This window comes from Alligator mississippiensis, chromosome 4, assembly GCF_030867095.1.
Source record: "Alligator mississippiensis isolate rAllMis1 chromosome 4, rAllMis1, whole genome shotgun sequence".
Classification (NCBI taxonomy): Eukaryota; Metazoa; Chordata; order Crocodylia; family Alligatoridae; genus Alligator; species Alligator mississippiensis.
The window spans coordinates 216,726,025-216,744,627 of NC_081827.1; the positions used below are offsets into that span (position 1 = coordinate 216,726,025).

The 18,603-nt window shown below is 43.8% G+C and overlaps 1 protein-coding gene across 5 annotated transcripts in view; it reads left to right on the forward strand.

Annotated features, from left to right (window-relative positions):
• The window catches only part of GALNT3 (polypeptide N-acetylgalactosaminyltransferase 3), a 30,811-nt gene continuing 12,208 nt past the window's right edge, over positions 1-18,603 (forward strand). Inside the window, exons 1-6 of one of the 5 annotated variants that reach the window (XM_019480626.2) lie at positions 1-145; positions 1,330-1,391; positions 10,937-11,542; positions 15,694-15,866; positions 17,475-17,624; positions 18,267-18,501. In XM_019480626.2, the coding sequence (XP_019336171.2) occupies positions 11,034-11,542; positions 15,694-15,866; positions 17,475-17,624; positions 18,267-18,501 (1,067 nt within the window). In that variant the 5' untranslated portion in view covers positions 1-145; positions 1,330-1,391; positions 10,937-11,033. Of the gene's footprint in view, positions 146-326; positions 436-1,329; positions 1,392-8,932; positions 9,078-10,936; positions 11,543-15,693; positions 15,867-17,474; positions 17,625-18,266; positions 18,502-18,603 lie in introns of those variants that run through there. The other 4 variants (XM_006270355.4, XM_019480628.2, XM_019480627.2 and 1 more) reach the window with 4 other exon arrangements.

Here is an 18,603-nt window from a genome sequence, read left to right on the forward strand (position 1 = left end):
CAGCCCCTGCGGCCGCAGGGAGGGGCCCGGGCGCGCACCTGGCGCCAGGTGAGGCAGGGGCGGGGCGGCGCGCAGGCGCACTGAGCTCCTCCCCCCGCGCTCTCTTGGCCGCTGGGAGCAGAAACGGCCCCGCCGGACCGGACAGGTGAGCGCCGCGGCCCTCAGGCAATGATGCCTCTGCCCGTGCAGCGGGTCCCGGAGCAGGACGGGGGCGCAGCCGTGGCCTTGCGGCGGAGGGGCCGCCCAACCGCCCTGCCCCGCGCCGCTTCCACGTGTCCGGGCGGGGCTGAGGGGCGGTGCCGGCCGCGGCCCCCGGAGCCCGCGGGACGGCTGCTGCCCCCGGCCGCGCGGGGCGGGGCGGGGCGGGGCGGCCGCGCTTCCCTTCGCTGTGCGAGCAGCTGCGAGGAGCATGGGCCGCTCCCGCGGGGAGTCCAGGTGAGCGCTGGTACGGCCCCTTGCCCAGCACCCTGTGGCGCGGCCTGCAGCGCTGCCGCACGGCCCCTGCCTGCCTGCCCGCCCCCTGTGCCGGCAGAGCGGGGCGCCGGGCTGCCCTCGCCGCCGCCACTGCCTCCTGCCGAGGTCCTGGCTGCGCTCTCCCCCTCGCCTCTGCATTTCCGTACTCTGGGTCCTGGCCCCACCGCGGCCGGGACCTCCTGGTCAGCCTCCTCCGGGCGCTGGTGAAGCTGGCCTGCCCCTGCCCAGGAAGGAGGCTGTGGCCGGGAGGTCGCCGGGGCGCAGTCCTTGCGGGGCGCGGCGCGGCTCCTGTCTGCGGGCAGCGTCACTGCGCCGTGTCCGCTGGCTCCTTGGGTGCTGTCGGGGGTGGGGCGCTGTCTGCAGTGATCCTCTTGGTGTCCCCCGTGTTGCACTCGTTTTGTACCTTTCCCTTTTGCTTCTGTCCCTGTTTAGTTGTCCCCACTAACCACTTGATCTGTACCTAGGACCTATCCATTTCAAGACAGTTCAAGGAGCCCTGAAATGATTGCTTTCTTTTATGGCTGCAATTAGAAGCATAAGGTGCTCTAAGAAACAGCATAGCAAACATTCATTGGTTAGAGATGCAGTGTAAACTTTCTGTAGTTAGGCATGTTTATTGGGTCCCTCTAAATCGGGGAGGGCTGGATGCAGCCCACCAAGCCATTCTAATCGGCCCGCAGTAGTAGATAAATTACTATTTATCTGCCCCTGGCTGCCTGTCATGTGGCCCTCAATGGCTTGCCAAAACTCAGTAAGTGGCCCTCTGCCCAAAATAATTGCCTGCCCCTGCTCTAAATCCATACTCCAGGTGAGTGATGATTTCCTTTCCCCTGCCCTCCCCTTTTATTTTTTCAGGTTCAGTTCTGAGCCTGTGTATTTAAATAGGGAATGATCTGAGGCTTGGCATGGTATCCAAGGTGGGTCTTCTTTTCTTTTGTTTAAATAAGTAGTAAGTTAAATTGCTAGTCCATAGTATCTACCACACCTGTTCTTTGTCTAGAGGAAGGCTTCTGCATTTCCATGGTGAAATAAAAGCTAAGAGCTGGCACTTGCTTAGGTGTGCCTTAAGTCTAACGAGGGGTGCCTTGAGCTTAAAAAGGTAAATAACCTGTTCAAACGCACTGTCAAATCGGGCACTGATTCAGCTTCAAGTGAAGATCTAGCGCCTTTGGAATAATTTCAGTGCTGTCAACCATCTTTCAACACTTGTGGTGCTGATATAAAAAGATTCCTCTGGTACTGACTCAGTACTGTAATCCATGGTGCAGAAACTGCCGGTATTAGCAACTTCTGTAGGGGTGTCCTTTGTTACTGACCAGATTTTTTAGTCTTTTCAGATATCTGCCAAAATCCGTGTTGGAAACGGAACCTGGGAGACGTCTAATTATTAAACTAACTTTCCAACTTCTGAGATTTTTGAGGAAAATGTTAGCTCTTCTTATATCTCCATATGTTTACACAGTTTTTTGAGGAACCAAAAAACTTTAAGGGTTTTTGGTTTTTAATGTTTGCTATTTAAGAGTCTTGCTTTCTTCAGTTACTTTTAGAGAAGACCCTTCTCTTCTGTCATCACCCATATCATCTCTCAGTTGCTCTAGACCCAGAGATCACCCTGAAAGAGACTAAGCCAACTATGTGGATGAACCTATCTGCACCTTGATTTTGGGGTTCTTAAGTGCCGTTTCTGTTTCACTTAGCCCACTTCAGTTGGAGCATTTTTAGTGTATTGCTATGTTTATGACCATTTAATGAAAGGACAACACTTGGACCATGCAAATCCTCATGCCACAAGCCAAAAAGGTAGACCTCGCCACCCTCCTCAGCTTCTTATAGCTCGTGGCTGTGAGTTGGAAGTCTCCATTTGCTTTTAGCCCGTTGTTTGCTTTCAAGGTGTTTTCCCTTAATCTTCTGTAAACAGTAATTTAGGTACTGTTAGTCTTAGGTGGGTAATGTTCCTGTTCCTGGAACAAACATTCATTCTATATTTTATCAAAAACTGAGGTGGCTTTGACAATAGCTGTGTTGGCAGAAGTTCTCAGTCTATAGTTACCAGCTTCCCAGGATGCTATACCCACGAGTGGTCCCTCTACTATGTAGGCCACACCAAGGCACATCAGGCATCAGAGAGAGAAAAAGAACTTTTTATTCTTCATTTTCTTTTAAGAAAAAGACACAGAAGTCTGAGAAGGGGAGGCTAAGGTTGGTTAAGCAATTAATGCATTGACCAGAATACTTGCGCTGATAAGCAAACTATTCACATCTAGGAGAGAGCCTTTTATTATAGTTCTGTTACCAGAAACGGAAAAAGTCTTGCTTTGAGAAGTTGTTTTCACTTCTTCATAGTCATATAGTCCCTGAGCTTGAAGAACAAAAGCCTGTATTGAGACTGCCACCTGCCTACACAAGTGCACCTGTCCTACACAGCCCTATTTTCAGGACTGATTAGAAACTAATTGTCAGGGGAAAAGTAAACACTACAGTAATTATGAAATGCAAACACAAAATAAATTAAAATGTTATACAGTTTTCCATCCAATCTGTGCAAACTAAGGACTCACCAAGTGCTGTAGATCCTTGGGAAAATAAGTTTGACTCTGCCTTTAGACATTAGAAAAGTGTTAGTTGCATGGTCCTTTTAAAACAGACATGGCAAATTTCAAATTATAGTCTTCCACAAACTATTATGGAATAATCTAACAGTGCACAATAAGCATTCTGAAATAAGATTCTAATCGATAGAGCATTTTGCAGATCTATTCTCAGGCACGTTAAAATGTAAATTCTGTTGTAATCTCTGCCATCATGGTGTTACTGCTCTGCCTTATACTGTGGTGTCACAGTAAGGTCTGGTGGAAGAGATAATGGTAAAAGTTGAGCCCATATTCTTTAAGGGTATTTTTTATATTTTCTTAGTTAGGAGCTGACTTGTATTCTAATTGTTCTAGTAAACTTTTGTATAGTGGGATAGGCTTGGAAATTGGTACTCAGTGACAGAGTTTTGGGGGGGAAACCCCCTTTGGATTTTGAAATTAGTTTAGCCCCTTCAGGCTGTATTTGTCTACATGCAGTGTTTTGATTTTCTTAAGAATAGCTCATTAAAAAGAATAGGTCACTTCATGCCTTTGCAATCCCAGTGCTGCAGATGGATGTGGGGTTTATCCCTTCAAATATATGTCCTACTAACCTAGGTCATCTGGCCTGCTGCCTTTTGCCCTGGCTCTGGCTGAGGCTGTGGGTCTTCCTGTGGCAGCAGGCAGCTCTTGGGAAGAACAGTACAATGAGTAGAAGCCCTGCCACTTTGTCCACAGCCAGGATAAAAGACTTGGATCAGTGGGCTCTGGCTGCAGTGGTGGAACTTCTGACTGTTGTTGTGCTGGACCTGCCCACGCCCCCAGCTCTCACTGGAACATTGGCTGCCACCACAGAAAGATGCACCTCCTTGGCAGAGCCTTGGCTCTGGCTGTAGTGGCTGGACATGCCTGTGATGCTGCTGTGCTGCCACTGCCCCAGCTTTTACTGGGACATGTGCTGTTACTATAGGAACTTGCGGTCCTGCTTGGGTTGTCAACACCTGGCTGCTGCTGTAGTGCTGGCTGCCTCTGTGAGAAGTCCCACCACCTTGCCCAAGCCTTGGCTCTGGGTGCAGTGTAGGGGCTTCTGCCCAGAGTGCTGGTTTAGCTGCCTGCACCTCTACAAAAGATGGGGATCTGGCTGCCTTCATGAAAAGCCCTGCTGCTGTGGTGGCAAGAGTTTGTGCCCACAGTGTTGCTTGGGTTGCCATCACCCCAGCTTATACCAGTGTACTGTCTGCCACTGCAGGCAGCCTGGCCACTGCACCCAGAGCTGGGGTTCTATCCCCAGTGGGGGTGCTTTGTCTGCAGTGCTGCTGGGACTGCTGGCACCCTGGGTCTTCCTAGGGCATATCACCATGAGAAGTTATCACTATAGGCTATCACCATGCTCTTACTGCAGTGGCACAAGTTCATGTATACATGCTGTGTGTGCTGGCCACAGTGGCTCAGGGTCACATACACACAGTGCATGTCCCCACAGGGTTGGTCCATCCGTCTGTCCTTTTGTCACAGGAAGCCCTATCACTGGTGAGAGAACTAAGAATGCCAGAGCCGAGGTGCAGGCCCTGGGCAGCTGAAAAGGAGAGTGTGGCTCTCCAACTAATTTGGGTTTGATACCCACTACTGTACACTGATCATGACACAGATGTGCATAGGTTTAAGTATTCCTTCACTCTTTCTGAATCCGTCCATATCTCATCATATCCTATTGGTCTTTATATTCTTTTATACAGAGATCTAACCAGTGTTGTTAGGTCCAGGGAAAGGCAGATGTTGTAGCTGACTAGTAATGAGATTTTTTTTTTTAAATAATTGCATTTTGTTTCTCTTAGTACTACCAACCACCTCCAACCCCCAAAACCCCAAGGGAATTGACTACGAAAATGTATTACCGTTAAAGTTGATCAGTAGGTAGTACCTTACGTCCTTCCAAAGTGTTTAACGCACCTATTCTCAAAGGTCTAAAAATTGGTAGAGGAGTACTGCAAATCTTCACAGCAAGAATAAACAGTTGTGGTTTCAAACCTACATAACTCAGCACAGAAATTAGGAGTCTCTATCTTAGCCGCTGGGGGCACGTGTCATTTATACACTGAAATATATACATATAAATGAGAATCTGTAAGATAGAGCACACTACAAAAAATAACAGAGCTACTTGGTCATTACTCAAGCTTGCTTATTATAAGCCAGTCCCGATTGAAATATACAGTTTACCCTTGGTAGCTGTTAACTTTGTGTTCTGATATTCTGAACCTTAAGTACAGATAGTTACATTCAGCATTCTTCAGGAATAGGAAGCACTGGTGATCAACCTTTACATCATTTTTTGTTTTTGTTAAAAGGTGGGCCATGAATATAGATAGTTTGTGTTGCTTTCTTATGTCTCTTTGGATTATTTTTTTATATTGCTTCAAGAGAAATAATCACAAATATTTAAACAAAAAATTACAGGTAGGGTTTTAGTGTTATTACTAGGTAATCTTGACAATAAAGAAAGTTGTTAAGGTTTTTATTAATTCATCTGAAAAATGTATGCTGTAATCTAGACACTTTTTTTTTTTTAATTTTTATCGTTTCTTTCCCTGAAGACAAGGAAGACTAAACTGTTATATGCTGTAATTTGTGAATGACATAGTTACCTTTTTAAGATTGTTTTCTATTGCTGTTAAGTAAGTATCCTGGAATGATTTACTTATTTGGAACAAATGGAAGGGAGGACTCCAGTGTCTATTTGTGCTTATCTTTGTCCTTATTTCTGTGTGATCTACAATATTGTTAGGGGTGTGCCGATAGAGATTTTTGGGGCCAATACCCATATCCAATTTTTAAGGAGGCATATCGGATGGAAGTGTGACTCATGGGGGGAGGGGCTCTTTTCACCAGGCCTGGGCTTGGGGTAGGAGTTATGGAGGGGGCCACCCCAAATTTTACTGTAGTCCTGCTCCCAGTGCTGCTGCGTGCCTGGTGCAGCCCTGGCTCTTCCCAGTTTAACCCCCGACGCCTCCTAGGTGGGGCGTGAGGCGGAGGCATGGCTTGTTGGGAGGGGCGGCTTCTTTCCAGTGCTGCTGTGCAGCCTCAGCTCTTCCTGGCACATGGGAGGAGGCAGGGGTTGAGCTAGGAAGAGCAACAGCACTAGGAGTGGGACTACAGCAGACCTTGTGGTGGCTGCAGCCCCCTCCATAGCCCCCGCTCTAAACCCAGCTCCCAGCAAGAAGAGCCTGGCTCCAGCCTGCAGCTGCATCCTGCCCACTCACCCCATGCAGATCCGGAGGGGGCACACCCACCCCACCCCCCTCCCTCCCGGCACACAAGCAGGAGCTGCCCCCTCCCTGCCCCCGGCAAGCCATGCTGCAGTCCTGCACTCTGCCCCTTCCCTCACCGCAGAGAGTGTTGATCTGCCCCAAGCCCCTTCCCTCCCACTTCCCCTTCCACCACAACAGACTTACCAGCTGGAGGCAGCTCTCCACACTGCCTGAGTGCTGTGCTGTGGCCAAATTATCAGCCAAATTGTCAACCCCGTTGGGCCATTTTCTGATGCAGCCAGTTTTCTTTATATCAGTACCAATCTGATATCCAACCAGTGAACCTCTAAATGTTATTATTCTTGATGTCATTTTTAGTGCCTTTTAAAGGCTGTTCTGTGAAAGACATTGGAAAGCTGCTTAGAATAGTTGTGTAATCTCCCTCAAGAGATTGGGGATTTTCAAGAAAAGGCTGGATAACCATACACTTATGGTTTAAGGTAGGGGTGCTTCCAAGCTGCTGGCCAGATTTGGACCCTGGTACTGGATCATCCAGCCTGTGGGGCTCCCCATGGGCCTGTATGTTAGATCTGGAACACGGGACAGTCCGGGGTCCCAGAGCCCTGTCTCTACACGTGGGGGTGGCTCAGGGCTGGATGGGGGTGGTATGGTCTAGATCTAAACATGTGGGCCTGATCTTGGGGTGTAGAGTCCGATCCAGTTTGCAAACTGGGCCTGCAGTACTCATTTGTCCCTTAGGGCCAAAAGGTTGAGCACCACTGACTTAGTGATTCTCCGTCCTCAGAAGATATTGCCACCTCATGTCCTTCTGTCAATTTTAGGACAGAGGTTTTAAACCTGTCCATTTTTTTCACTTTCTTCATTTAGAATCTCTCCCTTAGATTCTTTTCCCACTCCCCTCCAGTATTACCGGCTAGCATATTGATCAGACCATGATAGCAGTAAAACTTCAAAGGGATTGACACCTATAGGCTAAGTACAAACAGTCAAAAAGCCCAAGGCTGAGTTGATTCAGTCATTTCAGGTTAGCCTAAGCTGCATAGATTGAACTGATAAGCAAGTGAACAGACATTTACTTTTGATTCTGGAAATGTAGCCACATGCAGCCCAGGCCAGAAGCTGGGGAGCGCTACAGCATGGCTCCCTGCTTAGCTGGAGCAGGCAGTTTGGGCCAAGGCTAGCCCACCCACCATGTGAGGAGGGAGGGTAGATGCAAAGCATCCTGGGATGCTGGGGGACTGAGTTCACTTAAATCTGGAGGGGAACTGGGACATAAGTTTAATAAACCGATTTAGCCTAAATAAGATAAGTCTAATACTACATTGATCCAGGTTTATCTTAAACCAGTTTCAGCTGTTTTGTAAACAACTCTTGTGCATGGAACTTCTGTTGTATTACAGATTTGAACTGGTTTTCCATCATTTATACTAGTTTATGTATAATTTTTGTCCCTAGCCATAGTATTTAAATACAAGTTAGTAAATTATCTGAAGTCAGTGATCTCATTTTCTGCAGATGTACAAACACAGATTTCATAGATGTTTAGGGTTGGAAGGGACCTTAGTAGATCACCGAGTCCAACACCTTGCTCTGGGCAGGAAAGAGTGCTGGGGTCAGGTGACCCCAGCCAGATGCTTGTCCAGTCTCCTCTTAAAGACCTCCAAGGTTGGGGACAGCACCACCTCCCTTGGAAGTCCATTCCAGATTCTGGTAATCTTTACCGTAAAGAAGTTCTTCCTGATGTCTAATCTACATCTGCTCTCTGTCTGTTCGTGGCCATCGTTTCTAGTAACACCAAGGAGTGCCCTGGTAAATGGAGCATCTCCTATTCCTTGCTGTCACCTCCTGATGAATTTATAGACAGCCACTAGATCTCTTCTCAGCCTTCTCTTGTGCAGGCTGAAGAGATCCTCAACTTCTTCTCATAGGACCTCCAGGCCCCTAACAATCCAAGTGGCCCTCCTCTGGACCCTCTCCAGGTTTTCCACATCCTCTTGAAGTGCGGCGCCCAAAACTGAATACAGTACTCCAGCTGTGGCCTTACCAATGCCGCATAGAGGGGAAGTATCACCTCCCGAGACCTGTTCATGATGCACCTGCTAATGCATGATAGAGTGTGGTTAGCTTTACTGATCACTTCGTCGGGTTAACAACTCATGTTCATTCTGGAATTGACTATGACTCCGAGATCCTTCTGCTGCTGTGCAGAAATTACTCAAGACTGACTTACTACCTAGATATGTTTCAACAAGCATCATAAAAAAACAGTTGCATAAGAATAGTAATAAAAGCATAGGTATCTACTGTGTTCTTCATGTGTGTACCGTCTGATTGCAGCTAAAATATAGGCTGTGAAGCTCTAAGCTTGTCAAATGTGTTGCAGGAAAAATCAGTGTTTTCATGCTGGTTGGTTTTTGAACCCTTGGTTTTTGCTTGCGTTAATTAAATGTTGTAATACTTGGCTTTGAAAACAGGAGGATTTTTCTTAGAACAACAATTCATTGTATTCCTCATTAGGCAGTGGATAACACTGTTGAGGTGAATCATCATCTTATTATGATTTCTTTGTCCTCTAATGCCAGAACCTCAAAAACTCTAATCATCTGCTAGATCACAGCGATTCTAAATTTTGTTTATAGGGAGAAAAGGGTTACCTCAATAGAGGGAATATAGAGAAGGTAGGAACTCATTGTTTTCCTGAAGAGAGAGAGACCACCTAGATCTGGTGCATTTCCACAAATGGAGCTGAGAGAATGAAAAATAGGTCAGTGATCATCAGGGATCTGGGTTTTCTCACAGAAAAAAACCCCCTGTATTTTCCCTTTTGCCTGAGAAATGTGGATTTTTCATTTTGACAGAGAAACACACGGATTTTACTCTTTCAAAGAGATCTCTGCAGGCTGGCAGAGTATCAGCCTGCAAGGGGCTGTGGGGAGTGGGTGGAGGGCAGTCAGGCAGGGGGTGCCATGTGCAATGTACATGCATAGACAGCTGCCTGGCAGCTTGGAGAGCAGGTCCCACAGGTAAGTTGTGGGGGAGGGGGAGGAGGAGGAGGGATTGAGGCCCCAATAAGGAGGGAGGGATGAAGTTGTGCAGGGCTGGGGCTGCTGCCCACCGGGTGGTGTGGGAGACGTGGGGCCCAGGGCTACAGTGCATGGCTACAGGACCCCAGCGGGGACTGGGACAGGGCTATGGGTTGCTTGTCTGGGGGATGGGGGTGGGGTGGGGAAAGCTCCTCACCACTGCACACTCCTCGGGAGGAGGGGGGCAGGGGTATCTGTGTGTGGGGCAGTGGTGGGCTGCTCCCTGTGGGCTCAGGCTCCCTGCCCTGCTGCCCTCCCCCAGGGCTGCCTCAGCCCAGCAGGTGGGACCTGGCACAGCAGGGCAGAGTGGGGCCAGGCAGGAAATCTTGTTGCTGCTGCTGCAAGCACCATGCTGCCCTGATGAGATGCCCCCTCCTACCCAGCAGCAGCAGCAGGGGTGGCGGTGCAGGGTTGTGACCCTCGCAGGACCGGGTTAGGCAGGGGGTGTGTTGCCAGGGCAGCAAAGTGCTTGCAGCAACAAGTTTCCCTGTCCTGGCACGCCGGGTCCCAGGAGCAGTGCATGCTGTGGTAGGGAGCCAGCTTCCCCCCACCCAAGTCCACAGCGGGCAGCCCACACCCAGCTCTGCCACTATGGGCTCTGCTCTGGCTGTGCTGCCTCTATGGGGGGAGCTGGGCTCCCTGCTCAGGCTGCAGCAGGGAGCTTGGGTGCTGCTGTGGGGGGAAGGGGGCTGTCAATCTGGGTCCCTGGCCCAATAGCTTTGGTAGCTGAGTGCTCACTCCAGCAGGGTTTCGGGAGAGGGGGCCACTAGCCAGGGCTGTGCTCCAAGCGGCTTCACCACTGGTTGTCCCACCACCGGTCTGTGCTCCATGGGGCTGGCAGAGCCACTTGGAGCACAACTATGGCTGTCCCCCACCTCCTGCCATTTTGAAACGCTTTGAAACTTTTGAAGCATTTCAAGTGCCCTTATTTAATTTCAAAGCTGTTTCGAGGCCTTTTGTTTCATTTTGATTTCACTGTTTTGAGCTTAAAGCGTGTCAAAACAGCTTCAAAACTAAACACCCGTTGAAATTTTGCACAGCCTTAAGACCCAGATGCAGCAGAGCTGTGATGAGTTGAAGGCCCCCTGGACACTTGCAACATGATCTCCCAGTTTGAGACTACAGAGTGAAAAGAGGACCTTTCAGAAAAGAAGGGGGGAATTGAGTTATGTTATTTTGGACTTAAGCATGAAGTTGTGCAAAAAGTGGTGTAAAATAAACATGCATATTTTGTGGGGAGGAAGATATTGGAAACTTCCTACTCAATATAACTGAAGCTGGGATAACTAAGGTCCTGTTTACAGGACATTTTTACAACAATGTTTGTCTAATTTTACCCAAAGTATTACTAAATATAGACAAGAATGTATGAAGTGAAGCACTCAAAAAAACTTTAGGCAACCTTAATTATGTCATTTTCTAACTTTAATTTGAACCTATTAAATTTATTACACTGTTGCACTTCACATCTTATATTTTGAAATGTAGTGTACATTTATAGAATATTGTATGTTTATTAATGCCTTTTCATTTTTTGCAGGTGTTTCCATTTCAAGAAATATTTTTGTAACCAATTCTATGCTAAGGACTGTCTTCAGTAGAGGCTTCTATAAGGGTGATACATTTCTAATATTAGAATGGCTGTCAGAATAAGACGACAGTTAAAGAGACTATTTTCCCACTGGAAACTTTGGAAGTTTAGCATTTTTATTTTTGTTTTTCTAATATGTTTATTCTTATTGCAAAGAGAAGTAGGTGTTCAAGACACTGAAAATGAACCAGGGATGAAGCCCATTGTGGGAAAGAAAAGTAATGTGCTGGACCTTGTGTTAAATGCTGTGAACAATATTAAAGCTGCAAACCCAAAAATGCAGATAAAGGCACCTGTTAGGCAAACCAAGATTCCTGGAGAGAGACATTGTTTACCAGGCTATTATACAGCAGCGGAACTGAAACCTTTCCTAGATCGACCTCCTCAGGACCCTCATGCTCCTGGAGCTTCTGGTAAAGCATTTAAAACTACCAATTTAAGTCCAGAAGAACAAAAAGAGAAAGAGCGCGGAGAAGAAAAACACTGCTTTAATGCATTCGCAAGTGACAGGATTTCTTTGCATCGGGACCTTGGCCCAGACACTCGACCTCCTGAGTACGTTGAAATCAATATGTTATGAGGCCTTGCATGTAGAGATCAGGCAGATTCAGAAAGTGATTCTGGCCATGTTTTAAACACACGGAGCAATAAAGAAATCCAGTGGCATCACAGAATAATATAAAACAGGGCTGGAAGGGAGCTCAAGAAGTCCCATTCTTCAGCTAAATCAAAACAGTCAGGATAGGATGGGAAATCTCTCATTTATAAGTTGAGATTGAATTGGATATGGATTAATTGAAAACTAGTTAAAAAATCCTCATTTTTGGATTTAGACATTTTTAAGCAATAATATTCTAAAGAGTTTCTTTGATTGTATTTCTAACATTTAATTCTCTCAGACTTTTTTCCCCCTAAATTCCTTCTTTTAAAAAAAGGAAAAGAAAGAAAACAAAAACTTAGAATGTCAAATAGAATTTGTATTGGATTTTGGAATAATATTCTAGAAGGGAATGAAAAATATAACTTGATTGTACATTAACAAACGTTTTTTTTTCTTAATTAAGCAGGAACAGAGGTGTTTTTTTCAATTACTGAATTAGACAGCAAGACTAATGGGTTTAATAATTACCGAAAGAGAATAATTCTATCATTTCCCTGGAATCCTATATAACAGCGGTTCTCGAGCTTTTCAGAGTCAAGGCACCCTTTCTTCACTTTTTTTTTAAAGTGGTAGCACTCCTGGCTGCACCCTTCCACTTTTCCCATAAGCAGGACTGCTGGGTAGAAGTCTTCCACACACCTCTTTCGGGGTGGGGGGAGCTGGATGGGCTAGGAAGGGCTACAGCCTAAGCCAGTTCTATCTGTTTTAGGGTTAAGTATGTTAATGTAGCAGGAGCGTGTGCGTGTTGAAGCTCTCCGCACCTAGCAGTTTTTTTTACCAGGTCACTGATGAAGTAGCACTGTGGAACCCCAATTGAGAACCACCGCTATAGAAGTTTTACCAATGGAGCTGTAAGTTCCTTAAGCAGTCCGTATCTGTAATATAGAACTTGCATTCTCTGTTGGATGTGCTTTTACTGGTTGTAAATTTCCTGAGCTGCTGCTCTTAGCCTGTAAGACTCAACATGCCATCTGCTATGCCTATTCAGACTGCAAAATCCATAGGCAGCAGAGAGAGACTTACAGAATATGCAGGCTGAGCTCTGTAAGAGTTTTGAGTGTCTTATTAGTTGACATGATGATTTCAGTGTCCATAGATTCTAAAGGAAATAAATAGTAGGTACACTGGGATATAGTCTTGATCTCACAATGGATATGCTGTATCTATGGTTCTTTTATTTTCTGGATAGTGTACTCTCCAGATCTTGGAAGTTGTATAACTTTTTACGTTTTTGAAATCCCTATGCAAAACTTTCTTGCCTTCTCAAAATTACAAACTTCTGTGGATGCGTCTGTAGAGATGTGAAGATCTTTGAAATTAGACTTATTTGTCTGTGTATGACTGACCGGGAGAGGCATGTACACTCTGCAGAGGTTTAGATATTTATAGAAATAAATAATCTATGTAAAAAAAAAAAAAAAAAATCTTTGCCTTTAGGCTTTAGTAAGAAGAAATTAATAAAATGTGGGAATTCTCAGATCTGTCCTTGAGGTTCAAGCTTAATTGTGTCAAACTTCTTGAAGTGCCCTGGAGATTTACTGTGACAGCTTGAAATGAGATGCTCATGTACATGAATTACAGCATATGGACCTTGGCAGTGATACTCAGAACGGTTTTGTGGAAAATGCACATGGCCAAAGGAGAAAATTTTGAATGCTTGTTAGCTTTGTTTTTGGCTTTTTTCCTTTTCTTTAAGTACATAACTATAGTTACAAAGTAAATGTGTTCTTTGCATGGGTTCAGTCCTTGAAAGGGGGTTTATCATGTAACTACTAAAAAGAATTATTGCTATTCAGTATAACTATTAGTCTGTGCCCAAGAGGGTCCAGGAGTTGCAGAATGTCATGAAGAAGCTTTCTTTGACTGAACTGTTGATGGGAGAAAAATCAACCTTAATTACCATAATAAATATTTATTTATTTAAATGACATTTGTAGAAGTTCAATGGGATGATGATGAGGCAAGGATACTCTCTTGTCTGTGTCTCAAAATTGAATCGCACCAAGCTTAATACTGGCTATAACTTCTCAATTGATGTGTCTACTGGTCTGTATGTCATCCGTTATAGCATTTACCCTAAGGGGTTGTCAGCTGGGGGTACACGTATCCCCAGGGGTACTTGGAAACGGATAGAGGTACATACAGGTGGGTGGGGGCAGAGCATCACCACCCTGCATTGCCATCTCCCAAGAAGTGTGTGTGTGTGTGTGTGTGTGTGTGTGTGTCGGGGGGGGGGGGGGAGTGAGGGCAGCAGCTCTCCTCTGCGGGCTGCGTAGGTGCCACCTGGCTGGCCGGGGGGGACAGGAGCTTGCGGCTGCTACCACCATCCACCACCCTGTGCCGCTGTCACATGTAACACCCACCCCCACCCCTGCCTCCACATCCTGCTGCCACCGCCACCACCCCCTGTTCCACCAGAAGCGTACCCAAAAGGCGTACTCCTTAAAGGTTGAAAATCCCTTCCCTAACTAGTAAAATCTTCAAGAACATCCCAGTTAGTGCATTACTGTAGATGCTAAAAAAGATTTTTCAACTATAAAGACCATTTCTCTACTAAAAAAAATAATCTACAGAAAGGCTTAATTTAAAATACCATAGCTGGTGTACAAGTGATACCTTTAATTTTAAAACAAATTAGACAATGCTTTAATATCTAAAGTAATGTTTCAACATAAGGGAAGATTCCTTGCTGCTTATGCTTGTTGGGTGCCATTATCTATATTATCTCTCTATTGGCTTGTTTTAAAGATGATGAGCATATATATTTAGCAGGTATATAGTCAAGAATGCTGGTTCAACAAGGAAAATGGGAAAATTAATTCTGGACGTGTGTGTGTATTTTTATGCTCCCTTCTCATTTGGAGAATTATGATCTTTGGATACCTTTTTTCCAAATATGGGCCTCATGTATATGTCTGCCAAAGCTTTTGCTTTTGCTTCTGTTCCTGAGGTCCCTTACAACCCTAATTTTCTATGATTCTATTGTTCTATCCCTCCTGACTTCTTAATAGTTGCCATCCACTTCCTTTCCCTAAACAGTGGCAGAAAAAGTTTGGGATTGCTGCTCACCCAGGAATTCCCATGCAGAATCAGGCCCCTTAAGCCCCTGGACCAGCTGCCTGGCTTTCCCCTGGAAAAACTTGGGGCACTTCTCTCTAAGCAGGGAAAGTGAGGGGTCCCCTCTTATGAAGACCTGCCCCAGGATCTCCATGGGCATTCTCCGTAAGCAGGGAAAGCCCATATGGGTCTCACTGTGGAAACACAGGATGGGAGGATTGTCCAGTGTCCCATGATTTCATGCCAGGACTCACCCAGACCTGCCCTGGAGATTTCCAGGAGCCATCTGGTTAAGTGGGGAAGCCCCAACTTTTTTTGCTTACCCAGATGGTTCCCTAGAGATCCCAGCGGTGGATCTGGGCAGGCATAGAAACTCAGACTTTCCCCACTTACCTAGACATGTTCCCTTTGGGTGGTCTTGATCATATGTCTAAATATGGCAAAGATACTGGCTTCAGTGGCAAGTTGGGACAGTGAGTTCCACAGTCTATTGGTGAATTAGAAAAACAATTTCCTTTTATCACATTAATTTATTTCATTGTAGTATTTATATATTGTTCCTTTTAGTACTGGAGTGCTCACGTTCATATATACTCAGTAGTAGTAGTAGTAGTAATAATAACAACTGGTAGAAACTAGATGAGCCAAAATCTGGCCTGATGAACGCACAGGTCCCATTGACTTGCACGGAAGCTATATGGTTATGTATACAAGATCAGATAAGGACAGAAGCTGCTAACTGTTCAATCGAACTTTTGCTGTCCAGTTCCCCATACCTTACTACACAGAGATGCTATGTAACACATTCTATACCTTTGTGCTCCAAGGCTTGAATTATGATGGGATCCATAGAAGAAGAAAACATTAAATGCCAGTAACTAATGCATTTTAAATTGCAAAAAGAAAGAGGAAGGGGTGGTTAAAGGCTTTGAATTGAAATTCTAGTTTTGTAATCTGTATAACACTCAAAACCTTTTTAAATCTCTAGATGCATTGAGCAAAAGTTTAAGCGTTGCCCACCACTGCCTACCACAAGTATTATCATAGTTTTTCACAATGAAGCGTGGTCTACTCTGCTAAGAACAGTTCACAGCGTGATGTATACTTCTCCTGCCATACTGCTAAAAGAAATTATTTTGGTGGATGATGCCAGTGTAGATGGTAAGACAAATCAGACTCTTAAAATTTATTTTTCTAAAGAATACTCTAGATTACATCTCAGAATAATAATTCAAAGAAATGTTGGTAATCATTAATTTTTAGAAAGGGGGGTAAATATTAGTCATCTTGTTGTTGTTATTGTTATTGAATGTATGTTTTATTTAAATTACCCTCATGCTAGATTAAAAAAACAAAACAAAAAAAAACAACCCCCCCCCCCCCAAAAAAAAGGTTTTTCTCCATTTAGTGAGATCCAGTGTTTCTCTACCCATGGCTCCACTAATGCAGTTTTGAAAATTGTTTTTGAATATTTTGAAAATTGTTTAATGCTGTTTATATTTCAGTTTGTGTAGAATAAAACGTTCAAAGCTAAAGCAAGTTACTACTCTCCATGGTTTTAGGTAGTGATTACAATACCTTTCAAGCATTTGTGCATGTGTCCAACTTTAGGCATGTGAATGTCCACTTGAAATGTTGGATAAGGGGGCAATATGAAAAGCACAACCTCCTTTCCCACAAAATATGGCATTTTAAATAACTGAATATTAAAATAAAAACTGCTGCTGCTTCTAAAACTTATTGTTTAAATAACCTCAGATGGATAATTGTATAATTGTTTTTATAAATATGTACATTTAAATGCAGAGGCATAATTCTGAACAAACATGTTCAAATTAATGTATCCAGGGTTATTTGATATTTGAAATATCAGTGGCTTTGGAGATGAGATTTATTGAGTAGCAAAATTCATCATTAATAGAAAAGTAAGAAGATATAAAAAGCCAAAATTAAACCTGACAGATGGAAAAACTTAAAAGTTTTTGTCTACCTGTCTATGTAAAATTCTAATGGCAGTTAAACAGTGTAGTCATTAACAATCCTTTGTGCATGCAAAATGTGCTCATGTACTCATCAGTAAATGCAAAACCTTCTCTTATAGGCATCTTTGTGTATAATATGGGTAGTAAGGTTCACGGTTACTGTTTTTCTCACACAGGGGTTTAAATATGTGGGCTCCCAAAAACTTATGATTCTCTGATTTTAGTCTGTAAAGTGCATCTCTACCCTGCCTTATGTCTGAAGTAGTAGTCATTCCTGCTTTTGAGGTGAAATAATGTTTAAGTTTTGTTTCCATATTGTGGGATCGCTTAAAATTATTTTATTGACATTTTCAAAGACTTGTTGGCTTTTGCTTTATACTGTAGAATCTTCGATAATCCTTAAAACTGAATACAGTTTATGATAACTGTTACTCTTGCTGTCTGCCTGTGACAAAAATACATTTTAGGGTTGACCTAAATAAAATGGTATTCCTTGCTTTCCTCTCTGTTTTAAGCATTGGGTTGGTGATGGTTAATTCCCCTTCAACCAGTCATAAGCAAAATGTTAATTCCTTTTAAACAAAACAGTATTTTATGTCTTTTACAAAGCTGTTGATAATCTTAGGCTAATCTGGAGCAGTAACATGTAGAAAAGTTATATCTTTTTTAAAAGGTATATTTACATATTTTAGCATGTAACATTTTCAGTAACAAAGTAATGTAAAATTAGGTGATTTGTAGCCAGTGTCATTTAAAGAATAGCAGGAATATCTACTTTTCTTTTCAGAATACTTGCATGATAAGCTAGACGAATATGTGAAACCATTTCAAATAGTTAAAGTAGTCAGACAAAAGGGAAGAAAAGGACTAATCACTGCAAGATTACTAGGAGCCTCAGTAGCAACAGGAGAGACTCTCACTTTTTTGGATGCACACTGTAAGTATATTAGTGCTAATCCTATGATGTCTACTATTGATTTTACCACAATTCCAGATAATTCTAATGTGTACATTTTGTTCCCAATTCATTTTATTTTCTTCTTTCTTTCTGAAAATATTAAAAATATTAGCTTTGCCAAAATACCCATTTTGTATTACTGAAACTAAGTCTACATAGTACAGGGCAGTGTCATGCAGAAATACTTTATTCATGTGCTAGCTCCAGACTTGAAAGCAAAATAATTGTTCAGATTTCCTGTGCTATCTCTGCTAGTGTGGTGTTGTATGCAAGTAGACAAATACACTGCTGAACTAATGCATATATAGATTACCTTAAGTCGCTAGACAGAGTAAGGACTTGTCTACCTTGCTTGGAACCACAGGTGAGAAGCATGCCTTATTCACGTTTATTTGGGGCCCTCCAAGTCCTGGAAATGGCACAGTATAGCTGCTTTGGGTCCATTCAACAAGTTTGATTTTAAGAAAATGTTCTCCCTTTTCTTCTGTAGGATTCAGTTCTACAAATTCTTAGCATATCTAAAATATCCTCTTGAATCCTACTTATTTTATAGAATGGATAAAACTTCAAGTCCTTAACTGATTTTTTTTTTTTTTCTTCCTCCCCCCCCTTTCCCTGTAGGTGAATGCTTTTATGGCTGGTTAGAGCCATTGTTGTCAAGAATAGCTGAGAATTACACTGCTGTTGTAAGTCCTGATATTGCATCCATAGATCTCAATACTTTTGAGTTCAGCAAACCTTCTCCTTATGGACATAACCATAACAGAGGAAATTTTGACTGGAATTTGTCATTTGGATGGGAATCTCTTCCTAAACATGAGAAAAAAAGAAGAAAGGATGAAACTTATCCAATTAGGTAAACGGGAGGAACTTGAAGGATATTTGGAATTCTTTAAGTTGCAAATTATTTCCTAGAGAACTTCGGTTATCCATCTAATATTTAAAAAATTAGAAGTTC